The sequence below is a fragment of the Apostichopus japonicus genome, chromosome 15, assembly GCF_037975245.1.
Source record: "Apostichopus japonicus isolate 1M-3 chromosome 15, ASM3797524v1, whole genome shotgun sequence".
NCBI lineage: Eukaryota > Metazoa > Echinodermata > Holothuroidea > Aspidochirotida > Stichopodidae > Apostichopus > Apostichopus japonicus.
The window spans coordinates 27,356,040-27,376,926 of NC_092575.1; the positions used below are offsets into that span (position 1 = coordinate 27,356,040).

Here is a 20,887-nt window from a genome sequence, read left to right on the forward strand (position 1 = left end):
CTTTGACCTCATGTAACTCAACACACAAAGGTCACCCGGAGGTCATGAACCAATTGATATTCTTGATCGGTGGGACGTGAATATAGCATCTGTAAAACTTCAAACATTTTTTTCATTGCCCATTTTCTCCCCCCAAAATAATAGTTTTTTATCATTTATTGACCTTTGTTGACCTTCGATCACATTACCGTTATGTTTGGAAACGATCCCTTACCCCATTCACAACGACTCCCAAAATATCAACCATGTCAGACCCTGTCAATGGGAGTTATTACTGTTTTTAATATATTGGTTTTTGGCATCTAACTGGCCTTTGGTGACCTTTGAGGGCAACAAAAACAATAGGGATCTTCCTCTTACTATGGGCTATCCACCAGTTTGATCATGATACATCATTTCCTTATTGAGATACCGTGTACACAAGCCAAGCATCACATACACACACACACACACAGACATGTTTGTATTACATTCAGACCAAAGCCCCATATTGTATTTTCCATTGTTCAAATCCACGTACCCTAACCTTAACAATACCCCATACAATAGAATTCTTCCGAGGACGTGGTGATTCTTTAGAAATCACAACCGAGGACCTGAAATTCTTTTGTTCAAGTCCTCGGTCAGATAGCAAAACAAACGCACACACACACACACTCACCTCCACAATAATATTGGGACCAGTAACTTGGTACGTTTTGCATCAACAATTGTTGGACCTGATTTGTGGGAACAGAATGTACACCTTATGTGTGGGACCTTAAAAACACACCTTTGTGGGACCAGTCCAAATATGTGAGACCACAAAAACACACCTAAGAAATATTATTTGTGGGACCAGACCAAATTGTGGGACCAAAAAACACACCTGAGAAACATTATTTGTGGGACCAGACCAAATTGTGGGACCAAAAAAAACACCTGAGAGACATCATTTGTGGGACCAGACCAAATTGTGGGACCAAAAAAACACACCTGAGAGACAACATTTGTGGTCCAAATAAAGCATGTTTCAAACTAAATTTGTGGAATCACACCCAATATGTGGGACCACAAATCTTGCTGTTCCAACATGTCTGGGACCAAAAGCAGACCTTTCAAAAGGTTTGGGTACCAATCCCAAAATGCAGGATTAACTTCTTTGTGGGACGTACCATCTAATGAACACAAATACCGAGTCTCTTTCTCTGAGAGAGAAATTAAAGGAGCTTTGGTAGTTGAAAGATAAATTATACATAAGTTTCTGTACTGTTCCCCCCCCCCCCCCCCCCCGCAAATCAGCAATAGATATTCATCCTGCAAAGATTTGCCCAAAAAAAACTGCCTCAGCAATAGCAATTTCCAACAGAAATTTCTCTAATCGGCAGAAAAAACAGTATATATATGAATTTTTCTTAAGTTGACGTCCCAGCTCAATGAGTTGGAGGAATACTGTACAGAAAGTAAGGAACACATTTATCTCTCATAACTACTTATCCTCCTTTAGCCATTAGTTGTCCTTATCTTTTAGTCTGCACTGCTTTTATTTTGATAAATTGACCAGAGTAATTCACTTTTCATTCAGTTTGAGTTTGAACTAATACCTTTTCATGCACAACAAACTTGGCATCAAGGTATTCTAATTCAAATTATTTCTCTGTTTAATTGATACATCAGAATAACTGCTGTTTGGTTAAAAGAACTTTTTAAGAAATAATGCTAAAGTTTTTTTCTATTAGTAGTGCCCAACAAGGATAGCAGCTTTATATGTATTCATACTGGGCAGAATCAACAATGTTGTCAGTTTGCACTAACATTTACAGTAGGCTCAAATGAGCACAGAAAATGTGGGACCAACCAACTATATATATATATATATATATATATATATATATATGTATATGTATATGTATATATATGTATATTTATTTATATATATGTATATATATATGTATATATATATATATATATATATATATATATATATATATAAATATATATATATATATATATATATATATATATATATATATATAGTTAAAGATAATTCCTGGCCCAGCATATCCTGTTTTATATCCCCACAGAATTGTTTGAGAAATACTAAGTTTTTTTTCGATTAGTAGTCCTCAATAAGGATAACAGCTTTTTATATATGTCATACTGGGCAGAAGCAACTGTGTTGTCTGTTACCCCTTTCATCTACAGTATAGGCTTCAATGAGCACAGAAAATGTGGGACCAACCTGCTGTTGGTTAAAAGGATAAATCATGGCTAACTTGCACTTCTTGTTTTATATCCCCACCGAATTGTTTTGCAATTAAAAATTTCCTTAGTTTTACTCGATTAGTATAGTGATAACAGGGGTTGCAGCTTTATATACTACATACAAGTTGAACGCATAGGTTTCTTGCTTTGCAAAAAGCAAGGAACCAAAATGGAAATGATAGCACCATTATGCATCTAAGACAGAAATTTGACCCCCCCCCCCCCCTTCCCACACGAAAAACCTGGCTACACCCCTGTCCTTGGCAATGTTCTGACCAATTATGTTTCTAATTTTGTTGTATTACAGAACAAAATATGAAGCAAAGATAATGCATTAAGTCACCCATTATTGAAAAGTAAAGATACTCACTTTCGAGTGGCAAGTAAAACATTGTGTGGGTCAATTAATTTGTTGGATAGCCCATGGGGAAGTTTCTGATCATGACATACTGCATTTAACTTAGAGATGCATTCTCGCCCGAGCTTTTGGAATTTTTTCCCATGTTTTGCTAAGAAGCAACCGTTCATAGCAACAAAAGCGTGGACCATTTCGTGAATGATTACTTCGTACAACATAGTGTTATCAGGTATGTTGTTGCCATCAATTAGGATGAAATCAAAGCCGTCTGGATGATTTGCGTCTTTTACTGTTACACCAATAGTTTCATCCCGGGACTGGTGGAACTCCCATGTCCACTTTGCCAGCACTGCTATTTTATCACATGGATCAGGAAAAATATCTCCAAATGCAACACGGTTAATGTAACAATAAAAATCCTCAGCTATCTTCTGTTTCTCCTTCAGTACCCCACTTCGTTGTTTGATATTAATGAACTCTTGCTTTGTTTCTTCCATCTTTTGTCTTTTGGCAAGGGCATTATCTTCTTGCTTTTGTATCTTCCTCTTTCGACAAAATCTACAGATAAATTTCCCAACAGGCACAACCCCAACACATTCTTCATGAAACCATTCCATGCATATGAAACACTGCATCATAGTGTTGCCAACATCAGGGCCCCTACAAGTGCAGTAAATTTTTGCTACGATCCTCTTGTTGACCTTGGAAAGGTTGCTCCCTTTTTCTGCCCCTATTAATGTCATTCTCTCTTCTTGAAGGCATCTTTTCAGATCAGGGTACATTCTGGATTGAGAGAAGTTTAGAGTAGAAGGCTCAATATGGAGACACAGAGCAGAAGCAAATGCAAGGGCGTATACACCACAGGACCTAGAATCTTGTTGTTGAGTGACATCCATTACGAGAATAGTGATTTGTGGGTCCATAGACATCATCATTGAGGTGATCAGTTGAGTCATCGATAATGAGTACGCATTAGCTATCATGCTGTCATACAGCTTTACTTCTGATTTTCGGCATCCAATGGTTGACACAGTCACCCAATGGTTTGGTAGATGAATGATCTGAACAAACTCTCCTGGTTCGATGTCAAATCCTGATGATGATAGGGCTTTATATGGTGGTTGCAATCCCCCAACATATGGGAACTGAGCCTTTAGAAGAGATTGACCAGCTTCAATTATGGTATCTGTCAAACATTCCTGTCTTTCAAGAATCTCTAACTCCTGATTAGATAGATGCAATGATGGCACCCATAGATGACTGCGATTTGAAGATGGCTCATCTGGCTGACAGGTGAGGTCAATGATGGGTAAGTCTTTGCATTCCCCCTTTCTGGAATTTTTTCTTTCTTTGTGACCAGATAACATATCACTTCCTTGTAGCTCATCTGGGTGACATGTAAGGTCAATGACAGGTGGGTCTTTGCATTCATTACCTGAATCTTTGGTTTCCTTCTGACCAGATAAAAGATCACTTTGGTGGGGATTCAAATTTCTATCTGCTGAAGATGGTGTTGGAGGAAATCTTGATACAAAGGGACAGGAAGGGGAAATGTCTGAATGGTCCTCTAGGCTATCTCCATCATAATTCTCCTCAAATGATCCATGGACAGTCTTGCAAGAGGATATAGTGCTGGAAACTGTGATGTTTTCAGCTCTACCCTTGGTCTCACATTTTCCAAAGAGCATTGCCCTTCCAAAGATGTTTAGGTGTACACTGTATCCAGTTGCTGCTTCAACGTTAGCAATTTGTCTGCGATTGATGTCCTTGTTGTGCAAGTCCAGCAAGTTGCGAAACATGAATATGTGTCTTGCTGGCTTCATTTGGGTAAGAAAATTATTATTTCTATTGATCTGCTGGTGCAACTGCTCAACTACTTGTGTATTGATGAAACCATGTAGTTGAGGTACATTAGTGATCCGTCTTAGTATCTCACATTTTCTTGAGGAATTCTTTTCATGAAATCGATCATACAGACAATAGAACTCATTACATCCTGTGACAGGGTGCTGGTCATCTTCTGGTTGAAGGATGCAGAAATTATTGTGTAACCAGGGCATTTCCACCACTAATTCCTTTCTTTTGGCTAATTTCAGATTGGCCTCTGTTACCTCAGCTAACCGTCCATCATAGGGATTGAACATCTTCGGGAATCTCTTTTTTGCATGATTTGCTACCATGTGAGCCATATCAACCAGGACAATGTTAGGCATATGTTTCAGACTTGCAAGAAGGTCCACATAATCTCTTGGACTCTCAGCCCTGACAACAAATTTAATTGCATAAACAATGCCATGTGGACATACAAGACTTGCCCAACCTCCTGAGCTACCCCAAGCTTTCTTAAAAACTTTATGAAACTTGTTTTCATCTGATGAAATTGCATTTTGTATGTGTCTGATGATGTCTGCTTTGGCCATTTTAGATAAGCCAGTTATCCTGAGGCCCTGTCCAAGTTCTCTGACTGTTCTGGTTGTACTATTGTAGAGTAATTCAATGAGACGTTCTTCCGTCATGTTGTGTACCTCTTCTTCCAATTTACCTGTTGACCTTGAAACCTTTCTGTGCTCTGTATTGATAACCACAGATCCTCTCGAATTTGGGGCTATGTATGGTGCCCAGTTTTGGTATCCAGGAATGACAGGAAATGGATTTTCAGTGCCACTCTTGAGAAAACCACCTGCAACTTGATGCCTTACAACATTCTGCCAAAACTCTTCAGCATTGACAACATCGCTTTCCGGGCTCATTTCTGGAAGCTCCATCTGGCTACTATCACAATGGAATGCGCCTTTCTTATCTAAATCCATTACAATCAGTGGAGGATAGTATCCACAACTAATGCAGGTGAAGTCATACGTCCGCTGACTCATACCTACAAAATGTAAATAGGCACCTATCACAGTCGAGGTATTAAGGTTGATGTTCATGGCTTTGTTAAAGCACTCTACCTGGCTGCCTATTGCAATATGGGAAGCTACACTACTCTCAAGGATATTAAGGACTTCATAAGTAATCAAGAATAGGTCATTGTAGTTGTGTATGCCATCAGTGACCTCCTGGTACCTGTACGGCAGATGGCATTGTTGACACAACTTCACATATGTTGATACTATGTTGATTCCGGAAATGGAAAATACTTTGGCTTTATTTGATACGAGTGTTGGCTTGGATAAAGGTATATGACACGAAAAGCATGTGGTCTCTGTGGGGACAAAATGATCTGGAATTTTCTTCCTTTTTTTCCAAGCTTCTGGTATGGGATGCTGAATTTTCTTCTGGTCAAGAAGATATTTTGTCATTTGTTTGATAACATCTCCTTTATCTGGAGGGTAAATCTCACTTTGCTTTACGGATGAAGTAAGTCTGTCCTCACAGATCTTTTGGTCTGTTTCATTGTTGCTGTCAAGGCCAGGAGCAAGTTCCGAAATATTGTAACCCCTCTGGGCAAGAAACCACAACACAATAGACTTGTGTAGGCAATTCTGTTTTCTTCTACAGCAAGAGCAGTCAATAGTATGGTGTGTCACATGAAATGAGACCACACACCTCTTCAATCGGCAGTAGTTATGTACAGTCCCATCAAATACAGAATAGTGCAAATAGATGTCACCTGTTGTTGATGGAAACTGAATGACTGCTTGACAGTTGTTTGCTTCAGCTTTAGCTCTGATGCTTTTTGCCCCCTTTATACTTGAATCAGAGATTAACTTGTGCTCTCCCTCACTGGACAGGGAATGTAAAATATCATCTTCCAGTACTACAACATCAGGTTCAGGTGCACATTTGGAAGCAATCTGCAAATGTCTGCATTCAAAAGACTTGTATCCAGATCGACTAGCAATTTCTGCAGTGTGTATGCATTCTGAAATTTCACATAACACTTCTTTGGTAACTGCATCACAGACTTTCTTTTGCACATGACAAGGAAAGTTCACCCCACTGTTTGTTTTTCTTACCATGTAAATTCCATTTTCACTGTCCACACATACTCCATATGCCTTTCTGTCTTCTCCATGCTGTTGTTCAATGTGCCTCTTAAGACTGCATTTTTGCAAAGTCCTCGAACACATTTCACAGGTGACTCTATCTTGTGTATTCCTGCTTATGCTGACTTCATTGGCATCATCCACTAAGTCGGTCTTTTGCTGGACTTTCTCTTTCTTCACATTCCTTTCCCTTGGGTTTCCTCTTTCTAGAACTTCCTCAGCATTTCTCTTCTCTTCATGAAGCAATTCCTTGTCTTCTGATTTGTTAATGATGAGAAGTTTACAATAGCCTTGCTCTTTCCAGCATTTACTAACATGCTTCTCAAAATCAATTCTTCTCCGTAATGTTTTGTCACATATGAAACAATGGAAATGATGGAAACTTTCCGATGATTTACTAGGCAAATCTGAATGAGGAATTTTACATAACAAACATGTAACACCATTAAAATGTAAGTTTGATTTACTTTGTAAATGACTTTTCACGTGTCTCCTGTACCTGGATGGTGCCGAACAATTGAAACTGCACAAGGTACATCTCGTTGACATGGATTGACTTCTGTCCTGCTGAAAGTCATCTTCTCTGACAACAGTCGATGCTGTAAAAGAAAAATAGATCTCACATTGAAAATTGCTCAACCACTTTTGAAAGGGTGCTTCATGACATGTGACTTGCACACATGCATACAGTACATACATACACACATACATGCACACACATACATACATACATACAGATACATACATACACACACACATAATGACACACGGTACATACCGTGTGCATACTGTTATGTAATAATATAACAATCACCCTGTAATTTCAACTTGCCCTAGTTCCTATTATGTTATCTAGTACCATACCATAGCATATTAGTAACTCTCTTTGACAACTTAGAGAAGTCTGTTATGTATTTCTTTACAGCTATTACTCATTCGATTATGCTACGTACTGTGTAACAGTCGAAACTGTTGATGTTTAAGTTATCCCAGAAATTTCATCCAATCTGGCTTCTCTAATGAGTGTGATATTCAAGAAGAGTTCGGTAACCCTCTGATCAACTCAGAGTGAGGATCTGCCAATTGAGTGGTAGAGGTTCTAGTCAGAGGATGGTCTAACTAGGTCCCCTCACCCTGAAAGAGTTTTTTGAAAATTTAGACCTTAGATTTTGACTGTTAAGTTAGCTAGTAGAAAGTTAAGTAAACTTATATCATAGTGAAGACAGCATTTTTCACATGGATAATTGTCAATAAATAAGAACTACTTGACTTTTAACTCCAGTGGAACTCTCTTCTTTCTGGCTTTTTCTTTTCCAGGAAACCCCTATATTTAAAGGACCGCAAATACCCCTAACATCCCTGCTATGTTACCATACTTGTGTCAGCGTACTGTACAGTATATATACAAACTTCACCTCAAGTGCACAATGCAAGTGGTAACTTCAATCTAATCACTCCTGGCACACTGAAGCATCAACATGCCCCCTGCGGTGTTTCTCATAGGAGCTGCCACAATCCGCCACACAACTACAAGTACAAGTTACCTCACAGGTGCATGTTTAAAGTCCTGGGAAGAGACAAGCAATCAAGTTTAGGTGTCTTACCCAAGGACACACAAACGCAATGACCATAACAGGACTCGACCACAGCCCATCTTCTTAACCACTTGGCCATCAATTTCAATATAAGAATTCAATATAAATATAAAACAAAATGTAGAAACTGTTCAAATTAGAAATACTCTGGTCTCATTGCTCCCGTCTCACATAATTCATCTGTGTTGTGTTTGATAAAATGTTGGAACATTGGCTAAATAAGTCCTGAAAAGAAAAGAAAAAACAAAAGCAGAAGAAGAAGGCAAACAAACCTTAAAGCTACTAACAAAACCAGAGCTTCATAAACATATGTTAGCACCCGATTTTCAAATGTCCAAAATTTCAAGAAAACAAATTTGGTACTATCTCCTTTATTGGAACTTATAGCAGAACTATTCAAGTAGTGGGACTGTGTAGTACTTGACTACACTGAAGTGAGGAATCGAGCCTGTGTGAACAAAATCTTCTAGGGGTATGAATGATGGTTAAGGAGAGCAACACAAGTTGACTTTATGTTATTTATATCCAATTTTAGATTTTCTGTGGCAAAACCAATTTCCAACATTCCAATTCATTCAAGTTATAACACCTTTGCTTGCCCTGTTTATGCATATGAAGCATACAGTGAAGTGCACATAATCTGCCAATGGAATTGAACCACTTGTAGAAATTACTTCTACATCACCAGAACAGATTTTACTGCATCACTGAGTCAACATAAAAATTAAAAAGTTAGTGAACAAATTGAACTCATTAATATGTGTACTTAACCCATTTCAAATGTTTACAACAGGCTCAATAACACCTGCCATGGTATTCTTCCAAACTGACATGAAATGGATGTCATACAATTTTTTTCTTGTAACAGGTACTGCACTATCATCTACCTTGCTGACAGGTACAGTAGCAAAACATTACTGACGTGTTGACACTGAAATACCTGATTTCCAAATTATTGTCCTTTTGGCAATGTTTGAAAGAGTCATAACTAAGAACAAAACAACATTCATGGCCTGTATCTCTGTTTATGTTCAGATCAAGTTGTGTTGATAGTTCTGCAAGACATTCCCTACAGGCATGAACAAAAATATTCTGCTGCATTATGTTTGTAAACAGAAGGAATGCTTGTTTATGCTTTGATCCAAGTTCGGAATTTGCTCATACATTGTGAAATAGCCAAAATTTGGGGAAAGGAAACATGTATTTATTGGGACAGTGTGAGTGTCTACTGTCTTTCAGCACTGAGAGAGTTGATTTGGTTTCTAGTCTGTTTTTATATTCAAATGCATAATTGGACTTATAGACAATTGAAAGCAGTATATCAACACCAGGGTGAGAGTGGCATCAAATTTAAATTGTTGTAAATTATGGGTGATGCAAGCTCAAGGCAATTAACACATTGTGGAGGTATTTTATTGCTAGTGTTACCAGCTTTTGACCAGGATTGGCATCCTTTTTTCTCATGTCAGAAGAAAAAACTGGTAAAAAAACACAGTAATAGTAAAACAGAATAGTGCAACAGTTAAATAACTAAAAACAACACAACAGTCGATAACAAAAGTAACACAAATAGTAAAATGTGGCTATACCAATTGAAAACTGTAGCTTGCAACTATACAGCACTGTACAGTACCTTGGTAGACTGGTGGAGGATGGAGATGATGGCATCGATAATGCCAGTACAACACTGCTGCTGATGGATACTCATCTCCACAGACATGACACTTGGAAACGTCTTCTGCCATTCTGAAATACAATTAGGGCCACTAATACATAAAACTGAAGGAAATATATTGCAGCTGCAAACAGATGCAGAGAAACAAATCCATTGTAAAAGACGTCCTGAGGAAAGATATACAACAATTTCTTAGTGTAATATGTTAACACTTTCTCAAAGGGTTTCAAATTAGGAGTGTTCAAATAAGGCTATTGACCAAACCATTTCACAGGTAGAAAGTAAAGCCAATGAATTGAATACATTATTTGGACTTTAGTTAGGAAACCACATAGTCAGTCGTATAGTGTTCAAGGCAATCTGTTTGTGACTCAAAATTGTGGCGATGATTCAAAATTAGGTGAAAGTTGTATAGTGTGCCCTGTATAGTGTGCCCCCAGCTGCTACAGTAGCTTTAATAATGAAGCCTTCAGTACAATTGATGTGAGATAATTAAAGTCACCGGTTTTAACAACATCACCGTTAGCAGGCTCACTCCTGATTGCCAAAGTACAAACAGCAAACTATATCATCATCCCAACTGTTGGAGAGTACAGGTAGTTTACAACATCAACACTAGTGATAATTACATGAACTTGACTTACTGGAGTTGATCATTGAGAACTGATACCATACAGAAATGACAAATTAACTACTTTTACTTTACAACACTTAAAATCATGACGTGTAAACAAATCTCACCACTCCTCCCAGGCATATCGATCCTGACAATACACATCATAAAGGCCTAGAGGCTAGAGTAAGAACCCTCAGCTCCATCACTTACTTAGTGTCAGTGCAGTAGGGTGCGTCGGTGTGAGCAATAACAGATACCGATAAACAGCTGACCAAAATCAGTTATTATCGGATATATACCAGAAGAAACACTTGCCGATTGCCGATACATACACAACTGTACTATCAAACACTTAGCATGCATCGCATGGACACTATTCTAGCCTACAATTGTGTTTGCAGTTAAATGACGATATTCCCATCTATGCTCTTTCTTTTGCAGCATTTTATTTACTAAAACTTTGATCAAAAAGAAAAGAAAGTACAAAAATCAGTGTTGCTTACCTCCTTCAATACAACGCGAATGTACAGTTACAGTACACTCCACTGTGAGGCCAGCCCAGTCCAACCACAAGCTGTATGTTATTGTAGTACTGTAGTTGACTGTGGCATATAACTGGTGTGGGAGAGCAAGTGACAATAGTTACCAAGCTAGAAAAGAAATGAAAGAGACTTTATCGGTAGAACCATTTGGCAGGAAACTGTACTTGCGGTACGGTTACTACTATATAGTGTGCCCCCAGCTGCTACAGTAGCTTTAATAATGAAGCCTTCAGTACAATTGATGTGAGATAATTAAAGTCACCGGTTTAACAACATCACCGTTAGCAGGCTCACTCCTGATTGCCAAAGTACAAACAGCAAACTATATCATCATCCCAACTGTTGGAGAGTACAGGTAGTTTACAACATCAACACTAGTGATAATTACATGAACTTGACTTACTGGAGTTGATCATTGAGAACTGATACCATACAGAAATGACAAATTAACTACTTTTACTTTACAACACTTAAAATCATGACGTGTAAACAAATCTCACCACTCCTCCCAGGCATATCGATCCTGACAATACACATCATAAAGGCCTAGAGGCTAGAGTAAGAACCCTCAGCTCCATCACTTACTTAGTGTCAGTGCAGTAGGGTGCGTCGGTGTGAGCAATAACAGATACCGATAAACAGCTGACCAAAATCAGTTATTATCGGATATATACCAGAAGAAACACTTGCCGATTGCCGATACATACACAACTGTACTATCAAACACTTAGTATGCATCGCATGGACACTATTCTAGCCTACAATTGTGTTTGCAGTTAAATGACGATATTCCCATCTATGCTCTTTCTTTTGCAGCATTTTATTTACTAAAACTTTGATCAAAAAGAAAAGAAAGTACAAAAATCAGTGTTGCTTACCTCCTTCAATACAACGCGAATGTACAGTTACAGTACACTCCACTGTGAGGCCAGCCCAGTCCAACCACAAGCTGTATGTTATTGTAGTACTGTAGTTGACTGTGGCATATATAATTGGTGTGGGAGAGCAAGTGACAATAGTTACCAAGCTAGAAAAGAAATGAAAGAGACTTTATCGGTAGAACCATTTGGCAGGAAACTGTACTTGCGGTACGGTTACTACTATGATGAAGTTCTAAAGTAATTAGTCATAGCACAGTGTGGATATTATTATACAACTTCGTAACTTGGGAATGAAATTATTATGATAAGTAGCGTGTGTAAATGTAACCCATCCGTGATCGTGATTGGCCGAGTAGGCTTAAACCATTTTTGAAGGTGAAAACGGAAGAAATACATCATTGTTCTCCTTCATTAACTTTTGTTCGGTATAGTACACACAACAGGTGCAGGAAGAATGTGCAGCAAGAATGTTAATACTTCCTGACTACGGGGGTGGTACAGTAAGTTATACACTATAAACAGTTGCAGCAGGAATATACTCGAACTCAGGGGTACTAATGGGTCATTATCTTTAATTCAGTATTATTTTTTACCAGTATTCAAGGTTTATTTTGGATGTACTTGGTATTTCGATATCTTCGTTAATGGCAGATTTCAATACCGTTGGTGTGGATATCAAAGAAAAAGGGTTTATTGGATATATCGATTTACCGACGCACCCTAGCCTACAGTGAAGTCACGAGTATTTATTATTATTTGATTGACAAATGTGATGCTCTGTGTTAAACATCTTTGCTGTGGGCATAGGCCTACGCAGTCATCGTACGACAATTATTTACCATATCATAACCCACTACAAGTACATAACCTAGTGATACTGTACTAGGCCCATACTAGTAGTAATACTCATAGTTTGCTATTTCATATAAACGTAAACTACGTACAATCTCAATCGCAGTGACAGCCTAGCTTACCTAAGGCTAAAGTAAAGACTGTTACACTGATGGCAAATAACTGAATTTAACGACGTTTTGCCTTGTAGCACCTACCTGCAATAAGTGATATCAGACGTTTTTACATAAAGGAATACAATGTTGTCCCAGTCCAGTTTTCATAGAATAAAAGTGAAATTACTTGACAGTTAGTCGTCGCAAGAATGTTGTTTTATAGCAGACGGCTGTACGCGCGAGCCACATTGATAGAAGGGGGAATATGAATATGTATCGTTGAGGCGTTACTATTATATCTAAGCCAATGGACATTAACAAGGAGATTTGATCGACATTTCAAGCTACCCTCAGCTGGAGAAAAGGCGGGGTCTATATAGAAATAGGTGGAGCCGCAGACTACCCTCAGCTGGAGTAAAAAACCAAAATACATAAGCGTCAACCCCGTGCAAGATATGAATAATTCAGTGCACTGAGGTGGAGCTGGTGCTACAACCCCTGATCTGCAATGCAGCCTACGGGTAGCGAAATTATTTTTCCCACTTCGACGCGGCCACATGGGCGTGGCTTATGAAATACGTCAGAGGCCGGCAAGTTTGTGACTTCGACTTCGAGCTCTTACGTATATAGCTCTTTAATTATATACTCAGCTAATATACTCAGGCCCAATATACTCAGGCCTAAGACATGACTTCATGAGATCCATGATGATGTGCGACTGCTTCTCCCAGTCAATCGGGTCTTATGGAGCTCTTGGGGTAAATTCCATCACAAAATCAAACTGTGTTTGTTTATTAGATGTGTTATGAACCTCCCGTGTCAGGAAAAGTTTGGAAAAGAACCTCCCGTGACAGCAGGGTCTGGAAAAGTTATAAATGAACCTCCCGTGGTATTGATTATTACACTTCATATTACACCAGGTAGGCCCACTGACCTTTCAATGCTAAAAACCTACAAAGATACATGTATTGTATTGTGCCCCATATTGTTTTATCCATCATTCTAAATTATTTGTTCATTTATAAATGAACCCCCTTTTAAACTGCAGTAAGGAGCCTACGTGCTTTCATCATTAGTTTACGTACGCTACTGGGTATTGTTACGGACTTGAAATATTCTACCCATTTTATTAAACAGTTGTCACTTGCGTCTGTATTAACTATAACCAGGGAGCTGTTACTGTTAGAGTAGCAGCTCCCTGCTATAACTATGACTAAATAGCAATGTCCCTCTGTACTATACTATTTATTATACTGGTACGTGTACTAGAATCCCTGACATGTAACTTAATTGAGAACTTTCAGCACCCAAACAAACACCCGAGAGATATCACTGCATAGTCTGTGACGTAGACCAATAAGCCGTAACAACGACCGATAGTCCACGCCCATTATGCTAATATGGCCGCGTCGAAGTGGGAAAAATAATTTCGCCTACGGGTATGCTTTAGCGTTAGCCCTGGCGTATACAGTGTACACAGTGTAGAGCGTATACACTGAATACAGGCTACTGCGGCTGTTAAGAAAACTACGGATGCCTGTACGTAAGGTCAACTTATATGGGGATATACTTTGAGAGCAAGACTTAGGTTTACCGTAAGGGTTTGACCAATTGGATTTTTCCTTGCCAAATGACCCAAAAAGTAGGTAGCAACTTATAACGACTGATATGCAGTCCTAGTACCATAAGGTATACTGATGTAAAATTTCAAGTTGATCCAATCATTTCACCTCAGGTAAACCTAAGCACCAACTTGGAGAAGTAAACGTAAATACCAATCCAGTGCTATATATATATATATATATATATATATAAATATATATATATATATATATATATATATATATATATATAAATATATATATATATATATATATATATATATATATATATGTATATATATATGTATATATATTTATATATATATATATATATATATATATATATATATATATATATATATATATATATATATATATATATATATGGCTTGTGGATTTCCTGTAATTAGTTCAGCAAATCCTATTGTTTGTGGTGAAAGATCATTTGGGGTCACAGAGGGCAAAATTTGTATTTTAAAAGTGCAATATCTCAAGAACCAGAATATGATAGTGGTGCAGATTTTAATGTTTACTGCAATTTTGTAATTGCAAAGTGCTAGTTCCTTTAAAAAGATTGAACTGCAGATAAAACACATGCACCATATCATGACTGCACATGTGTCACAGTACCGCTGCATCACTAAATTGTCACAGGGGTATGTGAACCAGAAATAAGGACATGAACAAGAATGTTAGCCCCGGGTCCCATGGGTTAGGGCTGCTACCTGAGTGTTTCTCTCTACCGTTGCAGAAAGGAGACCAAGAACATATGAGGCGAACAGCTCAATTGGCAGATATAGCTAGCGCCTGTGAACGTACGTTCCTACATAGGCAAGCATGTACATATTTAGTGTGAGTTTAGGTGCTTGTAATTTATATGGAAGAAGTTGAATTATACGGTATATTAATTAGATCTTCAACTGACTAGATATCTACTGAACACAGTGACTGTGTCAAGGGAAAGTAAGCTTGAGAGAACAGTGCTAAGCACGGCTCCTACAGGTTGAATCACACTGAATACAATTGTTGAAAGTTACATCTTATATACTCTTTGACAATGGATTACAGAGGATGGGACTGGAAGTTACTCTGTCCACAAATTTAACTTTCTCTTTAAACAGATCTGGGTTAACTACTAAGATATGACCACACAATGACATCATTGGGAATGACATCATACTGACAGTTATTTGATTGGTAGAGATCTGACATTCCTTGCACAGACAGGTGTAGGGTTTCTGTTGTAGAGACTTACTGTGGGGGTCAAAGTGTTAGTGATCTACAGGGACTTAGAAGTTGGAAAAGTATATTATTATATTATTATTAAGCTGTTAGTCACTTTCTGGAAAGTGCGATGTAAGAAGACTTCCTGTCTGTGCTACAGTACTAGCTGAGAGATTGTAAAGGTGAACCTAGAGTAAGGGGAAGGGTATGTAAGAATGGTTAAATGCTCTCTGTTATACGTGCACAGTGTACATTGACATAAGTAGCAGAAAACAAGCATAGATAAAGCATTTTCTGGCACAAAGAAAATGAATCTCAACGTCGTCATCAATTAATCATCCAAACTACAGCAATTAATGTCAAACATGCAGTACATGCCTGTTAAAGGTGTGGTGCTTGGACACAAAACACCTTCAACTTTGAACTGACAGAGGGTTAAATTAACATACATGGTTAGGAGCAGCATCGGCCTGCATGGTCGGTATGTTTTTATAGTGTATAGATGATGTCAAGATGTATACCTAGCTGAGGTCAAAAAGCAAAGGACATAAAGAATATCAACACCTCCAATGCGTTTTTGTGAAATATTATAGAAAATAAAAGCCTTAACTAGATTCCTCTTGATGATGTTTCACCGTTTCGGTCATCAAGTGAGATAGATCACACCAGGATCCTAAAATCTGCAGAGTATTTATTATTTTGAAATCATTTTATATCATCAAAAGGCAGTTGCCATGCTTTAAAAAGGTGCCAGTAATGTTGCTATGGTAACACTGATGCTTGTTGTGTAGATGAGCAGTTACATCAACAGTACATTAAAATGCAATTAAATCACATAAATTGTAGTTTCTTCAGCTATTGAACTGATTTTTTTGTTATATATCAATGCAATACAAATCAATCCAGTAATGACCTGATCATTTATAGGAAAATGTGATTTCTAAATTATTTTATAATCAGTTTAACAATTGGTATGTTGTTCTGAGTGTGATCTTTAACTATATTATATCCTTACTTCATTTACATTTCAGCTGATTACGGCAGATTAATGGCCAATGTTGCCGATGATCTTACTCTAGGCAGCACTTTGAAATTAGCAACTCTGTTTGGTCTACCACCGGCAGAAACTGATATGCTACGCAGGGTTTCTCTGATAGAGACACCAGGAATCACTCTGATTAACTTCATGAAGACACGAAACATCATCAACTTGTACGATGTTACTAACCTACAAAAGGGTTTGGTTCATATTCAGCTCAACCGAACAAATGAAAACCTTTTAGCTCCATATCAGTCTAGAGTTGACCCCTTTCAGTTTGAAGAAAACCGAGCACCAGAACTGCTTGCCTGGCCTGGTAAGAATGAATGAAATGATGTGTTCAGAATACATTAAACAAAAATAGCGCAGTACAGAAAAATCTCTAGAAATGTGTGTGAGCCAGGGTAAACATTTGGCTTTCAGGCAAAATGTTATTTTAAACTAGTAATTATCATGATGTTTGTATGGCAAAAGTAATTATAAGTGGATCTTTTGACCATTTGTATTGTTCGTTTCTTTATAGTATAAAGATTGAAAATACAAAAATTCTCAAACAATTTAGTTCCCAAAGATTAGCCAATATTTGAAGAATCCATTTGAACCATCTGGTCACTCTCAGAGAACGATGCTAGATTCTTTGAGATTCCCGTTGTCTGCTGCCACTCGTCAAATTCTCTAACAACAAAAAGCTTGTGTACCATATCTATTACAGTTTGCATTATGATTTCTTCAATAATACCTCTTTCAATAATCAATTACAAAGCTTTAGTATTGATGCAGAATTTATCATTAAAGTGGCAGTATGGCAATTTGTCAAGGCTTCAGTTAATAGTGTTTGTGTTTTCATTTATATTCTATTTTTAGTTGATGAATCAACTCCATCACAAGGATTTGATGACAGAGAGGAATATCATGAACATAGTAAGAAGAGTTCGATGGAGAGAACAGAGAAAGAAGAACTACCAAAACAAAGAAAAGATTCACAAATACTTGAAATGAGGCAACATCATTCATACATTGAACACAGGATTAAGTATGAAGGTGGAACTATTAGCATCATGGGGGTACATCTGACTATTCCTGAAGATGCTTTATCTTTTGATCATGTTATTGCCATTAAAGTGATTTATGATCCTGACATGCACCTCCCTGGAAGTGCTCGTAGGGGCAGAATGACACCCCTGATAAAGCTAGAGCCAGAAGGACTTGCCCTCAACAAGCCAGCCCAGCTGACTATTCCTCACTCGGCTATTATCCCTGAGCCAGATAGACATGGTGTTATGATCTTCACCGGTCTGAAAGATGAAAAACATTTACAAGAAGGTAAAGATGGTGACCAATAAACACGTTTAATGCTATTGATGAATGTACCAGGAGAAATACGATGAGTTATATGCTGGGAATCATTACTGTTAAATATATGTTCATTCATAGTTAGTAAAGATTCCTAAATCCTATTGGTCCATTCAGGTCAGCTGACCGTGGTTAATCCTGTGAGTAAACGCACGGTAAAATAACGGGGCATCACTTTAATAAATCTTTGGTTATATGTAACCAAAAATGTTTTGTTTTATGATTTTCCCCCACACAAATGGTAGTGTATGAATGAACGGGGTTAATCAACGGTCTAGCGTGCGTTACTCACATGATTAATGCACCCCGGGTGTTAATGCTATCGCTGGATGCACTCGGGCTCCGCCCTCGTGCATCGCTTGCATTATCCCCCAATCGTGCATTAATCCTGTGAGTAACGCACGCTAGACCGTTGATTAACCCCTTATTAATTTATAATCAGCTCTTGATATTTACTGTATTTAAAGTCTCAGTACGTGTTTGCCAAATTAAAAACTTCAACCTTTCCACCTTACTGCCCTGAAAGCAGTGGAAATGACACCATTTTATGCAGTTTTCATATCAATATTCATTATTTTTATTGAATTATCTGTCGATAAACATTTTGAGTTGAATAAAATTCGCCAGATTTCTTAACGAGTATGTAGATTCTACAAACTTCAATCAAAATTTGCAAGCCCTGACCACTTGAACATGCGCCAATCAAATCTTTCTGTTTTGTTTACGACTGATAGGCCTACTTTCAGTTTCGTTACTAGCTTGTGTTAGGTCCCTTCTCTTGAATAGCATCTTTCAGAAGTTTCTTCCGTGAAATTGGGTAACAAAAGTCGACAATACTTGTATATAAAGGTTATATTTGTGTAATGAACATGCTGATGTGGGGGGTAGCAGTGATTTTACGGTACATCCTTTGCGCCATAGGGGCAACAGAAAATAAATTTCTTTCGATTGAGACAGCTTTTCTCCATTAAACCAACCTAATGAGCATGCACTTAGAATAAAAACGTCGAATCGTCTTCAGAAGTTTGTTTTAACGAAATTCATCGGCAAACAAGTATTGAGACTTAATGATAACCAAGTAATATATTTTGTATAAAATTACTTACTATAGGTGAAATAACTTGGACCGAAGAGAAATCTATTGATTGGAAGCTACACCCGGAGATGATCAGTCTTGATATTGGCATCCTGAGCTACGTCTTTGTTAATTTAGTCAGCCAAGAAACAAAACAGAAGCATATTTTCCGTATTGTTCCATTTATCGATGGGATACTTGATGTCAAAGATGATGTCTTAATAACTGTTTGTTTCTGTAAGGACAGTGATAAAGAGTACAAGGTGAGGATAATCTCCTGTTACCATGGTGATATCTGTAGTAGCTTAGAAGTCAGTTCTGTTTCTTTTTGTGATTTGTAAGTCAGATACTGTCAATGTTACTTTCTTTTATGATCTATACATTGACTTTTATTGTTTTTCACTGGCAAATTATGAAATGATTTGTTAAGGGCACATTTCTTCAGTCAAAATTTCATTTTCATAAAAACTATGTGTTTCCCTCAAAATATATTCACATGACCCAAGTTTTAATGGTTCACATAATTTGCATAAGAAGTATTTATAGGATAAGGTGAGTAGCCAAGGGGGGCAAAGGGGGCAGTCGCCCCCCCCCCCTTGAGCAAATTTTTAAAATATTTTTTTAATGTTTTTATGATATTGCTAGTAATTTCAAAAGAGAAAATGCTAAGATGCAACTTACAATGCATGGAAAGTGACATTTCCAGCAATCTGGGAGGCATTTTCAGCAAAAATTTTCTTGTACGCTTTGCGCCAATCATGGTGGCGCTACCCTTAGAAAGTTTGCCTACATTTCGCCCCTCCCTTGGCAGATTCCTGGCTACATGCCTGTATAGGATTTGATAATACCATGCAAAATTAGTAATGTGAGCAAATTAAAGAAACAAAGAGGATGTTACTTGCTACAGCAGTATTGATCTCTCTTTGCATAATCAAATATCTGCTTGGTTGTGGTTTTTTGGTATTTACTTTGCCACGTTCATATGTTTTAGTTGCTGTTAGATGACCACCAGTCCAAACTGAGTTTAGGAAACTATAGAACATTTCAAGTTACCCGGACATTGAATGACGGCAGAGATTGTGCTTCTTACATTGATCTGATGATGTCATCACCCGGTGATAGTTACCAACCAATGAAGGAAGAATCAACAAAGGTTTGTATTCACCAATGCTATTAAAGTTTGTCTTTTAACATTACTATACCTGTAGTTAAGGATTGGTTTCCTGAAGTGGACCACAATGTTGTAGTGGTTAAAATATCTCCCTTTCACCTACTAGGTTTCTGGTTAAAAAGCCCACCACGGTCCAGAATCTATAAAATAACGTTTACTGTGATATGTTGTACTTCCGGTATGTGAATTATTAAATAGAATTTGGTCATATATTCTTTTACCTGGTTTCACAATAAGCTTCACTCACAATGACTGCACTTTGGTGATAATGAGTGGTGATGATGAATGGGATGTTGATTTAGTGGCTGTCCTGTGAGCAGGAATGATGAAGAACATTACATGCCTGCCTAGTAATTCTCCTAACACTCATTGAAAATAACAGAAAATTCATAACTTATATTCCCAGTGGGTTCCGACTCCATGGAACAATCTAAACAAAAAAATTGTTATTGAATTACAATCTTCACTAGCTGCCTATGAAATGTTAGGATTTGTAAAGAGCTACATGTCTTGGTTCCTTACCAGCATATCCTTAATTCTTATATCTTATAAGTGGCACAATTTCTTTGACTACATA

At 37.7% G+C, this 20,887-nt stretch overlaps 4 protein-coding genes across 5 annotated transcripts in view; 3 read left to right on the forward strand and 1 right to left on the reverse strand.

Annotated features, from left to right (window-relative positions):
- The window catches only part of LOC139981265 (uncharacterized), a 155,251-nt gene that overhangs the window by 124,517 nt on the left and 9,847 nt on the right, over positions 1 to 20,887 (forward strand). The window lies entirely within an intron of this gene.
- Positions 1 to 20,887, forward strand: part of LOC139981354 (uncharacterized) — a 125,035-nt gene that overhangs the window by 96,547 nt on the left and 7,601 nt on the right. The window lies entirely within an intron of this gene.
- The window catches only part of LOC139981250 (uncharacterized), a 164,710-nt gene that overhangs the window by 91,203 nt on the left and 52,620 nt on the right, over positions 1 to 20,887 (forward strand). The gene's annotated exons all lie outside the window — the stretch shown is intronic.
- On the reverse strand, positions 2,512 to 13,300 carry LOC139981355 (uncharacterized). The gene is made up of 6 exons (XM_071993693.1): positions 12,950 to 13,300; positions 11,898 to 12,046; positions 10,981 to 11,127; positions 9,820 to 9,932; positions 8,002 to 8,411; positions 2,512 to 5,973 (listed from the first exon to the last, which is right to left on the reverse strand). The coding sequence occupies exon 6, from the start codon at positions 5,902 to 5,904 to the stop codon at positions 2,611 to 2,613; it is 3,294 nt and encodes a 1,097-aa protein (XP_071849794.1). The 5' UTR covers positions 5,905 to 5,973; positions 8,002 to 8,411; positions 9,820 to 9,932; positions 10,981 to 11,127; positions 11,898 to 12,046; positions 12,950 to 13,300; the 3' UTR covers positions 2,512 to 2,610.

Bases quoted from the DNA above. Each gene is read 5' to 3' on its own strand.
- LOC139981355 (XM_071993693.1), bottom strand. From the start codon at position 5,904: ATGACAAAATATCTTCTTGACCAGAAGAAAATTCAGCATCCCATACCA.